This window comes from Oryx dammah, unplaced genomic scaffold (genome assembly GCF_014754425.2).
Source record: "Oryx dammah isolate SB20612 unplaced genomic scaffold, SCBI_Odam_1.1 HiC_scaffold_21, whole genome shotgun sequence".
Taxonomy (NCBI): Eukaryota; Metazoa; Chordata; class Mammalia; order Artiodactyla; family Bovidae; genus Oryx; species Oryx dammah.
Window position 1 is genome coordinate 54,435,077 of NW_024070205.1, and position 8,118 is coordinate 54,443,194.

Genomic DNA, 8,118 nt, shown 5'->3' on the forward strand with positions numbered 1-8,118 from the left:
GAGCCTTCTGTGTGAGATGGGCAGTGTAACAGGTGCCTGATTTGCTTACAGGATTGTAAGCATCATGCAAAGCTCACGTTAAAGTGCTGCATAAGCTCTGAAGTATCCGGCATATCAGGCATAAAATGCCTGAGAGTGGGCTCACTGCTTCTTTTTTCAGGATGTTAGTGTGGGGGTTAAGTCAGTCTATCGGGAGCTGAGCTGGGTTTTGTTCTTGGCCTGGTTACCCTCATCATACCCTGGATTTGAATTCTCGCCGTCATCGGCCTTTGCTTTGTGCTCGGAGCAGGGTGTAGGGGTTGTCCTTCCTCCCATGCTCCACTCAAGGCGACCAGGCCCACTTCTCCTTGGAGGGGCCTTTCCCGCCTCGCCGTCCAGGCTCTCGGCTGTCATGTGACTTCAGCTCGGGTGGGCTTGAAGTTAGGAGATTGTAGTTTATTTGGCTTTTTCTCTGTGTTACGATGGGAGCAAAGTTCTTTCCAGCTTTCTGTATTCTAGACAGAAGCAGAAATCTGTACTTTGTTTTGGCTAAAGTGGCAGATACATTTAGAAGCACAAATTATTAACACTGCATATACCACTGCTTCCCAGCTAACAAAATATTAGCCAGTCTCACATACTATTTTCAGCGATAATAAACTCATTACTCTAGGTACAATATATAGCCTAGCAATTTCTAGGAAAGATGAATAGATGCAAGCTGAGACTGTAATAATATTAATTTTTTATATGTGATTTATGGTCTCATCTATTAAATAGAAAATCCCTTATAATACCCAGCTTACATTTTTCTTATAGGAATTTGACTCATGTCTCTCAGATACTTAACTAGTGATCCTCTTAGCACTGTAAGAGTATGAAAAGCAGATAGAAGGTGTGATGAGCACCTTTGGCAGAACTCCTTGATAACCTCTGGCTGCCTACTGGATGGTGGGAATGAGAGATAATTTTTGATCTCTTCTAACCTAGAATTTGTCTGTCCTAATTCTTCACATCAAGGTTTTCTACAGAGGACTTTCTAATTGTTACAGATACCTCTGTGACTGTTTCACCAAGTTGTCATTGAGAAGGAAGCTATTGTAGTTTGCTTCTGGAGAAGGCTTATTTAATATATGAATGTGATATACATGGGCTTCCCTGGTAGCTCCTGCAATGTAGGAGACCCCAATTCAATTCCTGGTTTGGGAAGTTCCCCTGGAGAAGGGATAGGCTACCTACTCCGGTATTCTTGGGCTTCCCTGGTGGCTCAGATGGTAAAGAATCTGCCTGCAATGTCGGGAGACCTGAGTTCGATCCCTAGGTTGGGAAGGTCCCCTGGAGGAGGGCATGGCAACCCACTCCAGTATTCTTGCCTGGAGAATCCTCATGGACAGAGGAGCCTGGCGGGCTGCAGTCTGTGGGTTCGCAAGGAGTTGGACAAGACTGAACAGCTAAGCAGAGCACAGTATAATATGCGTATCACCTTAACTAAGGTTTGGGAGGGAAGGTAGAAAACAAGCCGAAGTAAGTTTTAATCATGATGGATCAGAAGTATTTTTGTAGGCAGGAGGCAGTCCATTTCACTGGTGATAGTGCTGAGAATGAGCTTAGACATATGTGCATAGGTTAATACAAATCCATCTGTTTATATAATCATCAGTGTGCCAGAGTTGAAGCAGAATTTTTTACAATGTAGAAAAGCACTTGAAGAATTTGAAAAGTATTAAAACTTTTTGTTTATTTTGCCTTTTTTTTTTAGGTTGTAAATATTTTCGGTATATTTCAAAGCAAGATCATCAAGTGTTAAAGAAGAAAATGAAGCAGATGAAGAAATCAGTGAAAAAATACAGCATTGTAAATTCAGGACCCTGACACTGAATTTTAGTTACTTCAGATGAGTAGCTACAGAGTAGTAATTCAGTGATAGTTTTAAGTGTATTTTATTTGGTATTTTAAGGAAGTAGTTTATTTGACTACAAAAAGTTTATTTGTATATATTTTTATATATTTTTTTACTATCAGTTATAGCTAGAGGAAAAGTCTCATTTGTTCTTTGTAAATACATTTTTCCCTTTTGTACTGTTAAATGTAACATTAAGGAATAATCTTCAAATAAAAATATATTTGTTTAATCTGAGAATATAGCGCTACAACAGTTATTGCAGTTTGCAGCTAATTTGCCTCTGACAATTGTGTAATGAAACATAACTTGTGGGACTATTAAATGAACTTGTGTTCTTTTAGATGTTACTTAGGGCCTCCCTGGTGGCTCAGAGGTTAAAGTGTCTGCCTGCAATGCAGTGATCCACATTAGGTTTAGCTCCACCATGAAGAATATATTGGTGATCAGTTCCGTTGAGGAAACAGAAGAATTTAGAAGAGGACTCCTCCCCTTTCTCTTTGGTAATGAGACATGGCAGTGTGGGGTTACGTGACCTCTGGTAGAGAGGGACCTCTGACTCTAGAGGACATGTGCGTCACAGAGCGTAGAAGGCCTGCTTGTTTTCAGCTGGCACTGGCCTAACTTTAAAGGACTCCAGCTCTGTTGGTCCACTTGTTTGCCTGGCACAGCAGTCAAAGACGTGCTCTAGAACTCCTGTGTCCCTCTCCTTTCTCCCAGAGACCAGGCTGCAGCAGCGGATGGCTGGACAGTGGAGAAACAGTGTCTGAGTGTTATATAGGAAGCCCAATGGGGAAGCTTTGCTCAGATGCCAAGAACAACTTTCCCGGAATATGAGTGAGTTTTATAACACGTTGTAGTAACCGTTAGAACCGTAGTGCTTCTTCAAAACTGTCTTGGCCCAGGTACATTTACTGTTCAGATAACTAGTATTTGAGTTCCTCGAAGGCTCCCTAACTTCAGAGCAAGTCCAGTATTCAGATGGCAAACCACACATTTCCCCTGTTGGCTTCTGTGTGTGATTATATACTCAAAGTCCTGTTTTCTGCTGCTATTTCCTCACTAAGCTTAAAAGCAAAAGTATTAATCTCTCAATTGTGTCTGACTCTTTGTGACCCTATAGACTGTAGCCCACCACCCTCTTCTGTCCATGGGATTTCCCAGGCAAGAATACTGGAATGGGTTGCCATTTCCTTCTCCAGGGGCTTTTCCTGACCCAGGGATTGAACCCCGGCTCTCCTGCATTGCAGACAGATTCTTTACCATCTAAGCCACCATGGAAGCCCACTATTGGCTTATATTCCTACTAATTTCAAACCCTCTGTGAGAAAATTAGGAGACAAATTATGCTTTGTCAGTAATTTAACTTGATATATTTCATAAATAAATGACCGTCAATGAATAACTACCCAACCTTATACTATATATGTGAGACAAGCAGGTGCCCAACTGAACCAAAGTAAAGCAAGTGAAAGCTACCAGTGATCAGGATTGGCTTTACCACTGGGAGTCCATGCTTGGGTGGTACAGGAGTTCCATGTAAGATTAACCCTATAGGGATGTCCACATCCCATCTACTCCATGATACCTTTAGTCAAAAGCTCTAAAATAGAATTTATGAATTCTGATCTCTAGCAGGACGGAGGTGAGGATGAAAGAGAAATGAGTACATATGATTGCATAATTGTATCTAATTATGCAATGAGAGCAGTGTGAATCAACTGAAAATTTCTTAAGCCCACTAATAGCCAGTTTCATGAATAATAATGGCTAAAGTGTATCAAGTACTTTGGGCTTCACATTTCATCATCTCTTCATGCAATCCTACAAACTATCCCCTATCTTAACCAAGAAAGAAAGTAGGATAGTCAGATTAAATAACTCACCCAAGGTCACAGCTGGTAGGTGTTGGCATCAGGATTCTAACTCAATCAGTGTAGTTCCAAAGATCACAGACTACCTGGGGTATGTGTACCGCCTCCCAGGTTAGTCAGTGTTTATAACTTGCAGAGCCCTGAGCTAGGGATCAGGGCAAAGAATACAGGGGAACCATCGCCTTTCCCCTCTCCTGGGCATGGAAGGTTCCCTCTCTGTGTCCTCACCAGTCCCTCCCCTGCAGCCTCTGTCAAATCACCACATTGTTTAATGATCTTTGTACATCTGTCTTTCTTAGTAGTGTATTATCTGGGCTTCCCTGGTGGTTCAGACAGTAAAGAATCCACCTGTAATGCAGGAGACCTGGGTTTGATCCTTGGGTCCGGAAGATCCCCTGGAGAAGGGAATGGTAACCCACTCCAGGATTCTTGCCTGGAAACAGAGAAGCCTGGCAGACTACAGTCCAGGGGTTGCAAAGGGTTGGACATGACTGAGTGGTTAACACTAATAATCTCCACGTCACCAACACCTAACAATTTCTGGCTTATTAAATATTGAATAGAACTGAATGAAAGGAAAGTTATTGACTGATTGTGCCTATCCCATAGGCAGTAATATTTTGGTGAATTTCTGCCAAGTGCAGACCTCAAGAGGCTGTTAGGTTTCACATAAGCTTTGATAGTTTCTTTACCTATAGAATAGAGACAAGTAAAATTATTGCTATATTTATAAAAGAAAAAGCTTTTATATATCATGATGGAGTGAGCAATATCTGGGCTGTAACTTGGAACACCTAAATTTTCATGCCATCTCTTTTCCTTCACCTAAAGCATGACCCTAAGTGTTTTCATGGAATCTGAGACTGAAGTCACTTGTCTGTACCTTGGTAGCGGAATATCTGCCCTGTTTAACTAATAGAGTTATTGTGAAGATCACCTGAGATGAAGTGAGAAAATGCTTCATACACTATAATACATAATACAAATAACAGTTTTTTAATACTTTCCCTAACCTCAAACACACCTGCTCATTTTCAGATTGTTAGAGAAGGCAGATGCCACAGAAAGCAGTAAACATTGTATGAGAGGTTACTGAGCTGGAACATTGCTTTTTATGTTGTTTCTATCCTAGTCTATGACCTGATTCTAAGATAAACACCAGATTCTTAACATCATTTTTAAAAGGCACTTGTCTTAGGAAACATCGTGGGCATGCCAGTGTGTGGGTGCATATATATTTCATATATATGTAAAATGATATATTGAAATGCTAACCCTCAGTACCTCAGAATGTGACTTTATATGGAGATCAGGTCTTTACGGAGGTAATCAAGTTAAAAATAGGATCATTAAAGTGAGCTCTAATCTGACCGATGTCTTTATGAAAAAGGGAAATTTGGACACAGACATGGACGGAGAAAGAAAGTCATCTGAACACAATGACAGAAATCAGGGTGATGTATCTATAAAGAATGCAGAACATTGCTGGTAAACCCTGAAACGCTAGGGGAGGAGCGTGGGCCAGATTCTCCCTCCTGCCCCTTAGAGGGAACCCACCTTGCCAACACCTTGATATCAGACTTCCAGCCTCCTGAGCTATGAAACAATAAATACTTGTTGTTGAAGACTCCCAGTTTGTGGTACTTTGTTGTAGCAGCCCTAGCAAATGAATGCAGTAATTTTTAGAAAAATACCATGTTTGCTTCAAAGGTGAGAGCTAAAGTGATTTCAGATACTCGGAATGGGCCCAGCTGTGGTTCCAGGTTTATCTCCTAGGCTTACCTCACAGTCAGAAACTGTTGCCCGTTCTTCCCCACCTGTACCCTTTAATACCCTGCTCAGCCTTCTTTATGATTTTTTTCTTCATTCCCTTGAGCCTGATGTCATCTCTTCCTCCTTGGAATCCACTGACAAACTGCTTATTATCTCAATATAATGCGCCTTGTATTATTTAGACACTTATTTTAATGTTTCTTCTCAGAGGACAAACTTCTTGAAAAAGTTTAGCTCATGCATCAGTTTTCTGTCAAACATTCCTCTTCCAGTATAATCCTTTGCACATAATTATAAAAACCTACCGAACTGACACTGAGACATCTGTTATAAAATTAATTACTGCATCATTATTACACAACCAAATGTATCATGTAATTATATCTGAAATGTTTTGCAGTCCCACCTGAAACATTGCATATTTTAATAATCAGAAATTCATGCTGTCATTACTTCTGATGGGACCTGCAAACCAATATCTCCCTGCTAATTTTATAATCACTGCCCCAAACAGTAAGATCTGACTTGAACTTACATAGATTTGTGTTTAATTATGTATAAGTTTTTTAATGCTTAGCCATAATTATGTAAATAGAATCATTAAAATTATTTTCCAAAAAGGAGGCATTCCTTTGGACTCAATTTTTTTTCCTGGCGAAAGGAAAACTGACACATATGTCAGTAAAGAATCAAAAAGTACTCCTGGTCCTACATGGAACGAGAGAATGCATTCATTTTCATCCATTACAGGGCAGCTGGTCACCTCCCATTTCTGAGAAGGTCTCAGGGCTGTGAATTCACTGGCTGAGGTTGTTCCAAGATCAGTTCCTCCCGCCCAAGGCTTCCCAAGCGATGACATTATCTGACCTTTGAGCAAACAACCCTGTGGAATCAGCATAGTTGCAATGAATAACAGATGCTGTGTTATGTATGTTTTGAAAAGTGACATTCAACAAAGTATGCTATTGAGCCATACCCATGGGAGAGCAGGGCTGTGCTGGGGAGTCATTCTAATGAGTCCCTCTTCTTGACTTTTCTCATAGTTATAAAAACATAGTTTAAAAGCTACTCTGGGCTTTCATGGAGAAGGCAATGGCATCCCACTCCAGTACTCTTGCCTGGAAAATCCCATGGACAGAGGAGCCTCATAGGCTGCAGTCCATGGGGTCAGAAAGAGTCGGACACAACTGAGCGACTTCACTTTCACTTTTCACTTTCTTGCATTGGAGAAGGAAATGGGAACCCACTCCAGTGTTCTTGCCTGGAGAACCGCAAGGACGGTGGAGCCTGGTGGGCTGCCGTCTATGGGGTCACACAGAGTCGGACATGACTGAAGCGACTTAGCAGCAGCAGCAGCTGGGTTTTCATAATCCAAAGTATCATGAGCACAGACTTGGCTAGACTGAGGCTCAGTGTCCCTTCTTGGTGATGCTCTGGCAAAGGCTCTTGGTGGTGAAGGGGGTGCCAGGTGGGGAGCCCTCCTCCATCCAGAACAATCTTTGACTTCATCTGCATTTCAGAGGGCAGTGTTTGCCAGTAAGGACATTTCAGGGTGGAGTGAACTTGTGGAAAAAACCCAAAGGAAAGTGAGCTCAGGTACCAAATGTCTCCTGTGAGCCTGAGCTCCTCCTGTTCATGCCTCCATTTGGGGGTGAGTTTGGGATCTGTGTACTTCATCACACATTCAAGAAATATTTATCAAAGGACCATTATGTGCAAGGGGCATATATACAGCAAAACGTGCTTGCTCGCATCCGGCTCTTTCTGGCCCCTTGGACTGTGGCTCGCCAGACTCCTGCATCCGTGGAAATCTCCAGGCAACAACGCTGGGCTGGACTGCCATTTCCTACTCTGATAAAGCAAAATGTGTATTAGTATTCATCAGTGCTAATGTTGAAACACATGCTAAGTGAGGAGGGCTGACCTCCCAAAAATACAGATTTGGCAAAAATAACCCAGACGTTCTGTGCTTCCTGCTGAAACCATCCCAGATAGTCCTTGCTGATGCCTTGTTTACACTGGGTGTGAACCTCTCTGTTTCCTTCACCATCTCCTCTTTTTTTTTTTTCAATTTTATTGAGCTATAGAACTATATGTTTAAGGTGTACAGCATAATAATTGGACTTCCATACATCATGAAATGATGCCCATGATAAATTCAGTGATGATCCATCATCTCATATAGATACAAAGTTAAAGAAATAGAAAAAAATTTTTTTCTTGTGATGAGAACTCTAGGATTGACTCTTTGGACAACTTTCATATAAAACATATAGGTGTTAATGATATGTATCATATTGTACATTACATCCCTATTATTTGTCTTATAAGGAGGAAGTTTGTACCTTTTGACTGTCTTTATCCAATTCTTCATCCCCTATAACCATAAATCTGATCTCTTTTTCTGTGAGTTTGTTTTTGAAGTATATTGATTTACATACAACATATGTTAGTTCCTTTTACATAACATAATGATTCAATATTTCTCTACATTCCAAAATGATCACCATGATAGCTATGACTCACCATCTCCTCTTGATTTGTAAAATGTCCTGTCTTCCTACCCCTCAGAATACACACCTTTCTGGATCT

General features: G+C 41.1%; 1 protein-coding gene across 2 annotated transcripts in view; it reads left to right on the top strand.

Moving 5' to 3' along the window:
• The window catches only part of TAF1A (TATA-box binding protein associated factor, RNA polymerase I subunit A), a 32,539-nt gene extending 30,335 nt beyond the window's left edge, over positions 1 to 2,204 (top strand). For both annotated transcript variants that reach the window (XM_040263074.1, XM_040263075.1), the window contains exon 11: positions 1,739 to 2,204. In XM_040263074.1, coding sequence (XP_040119008.1) covers positions 1,739 to 1,851 — 113 coding nt within the window. In that variant the 3' untranslated portion in view covers positions 1,852 to 2,204. The remainder of the gene's footprint in view (positions 1 to 1,738) is intronic.
• The last annotated feature ends 5,914 nt before the right edge of the window (positions 2,205 to 8,118 follow it).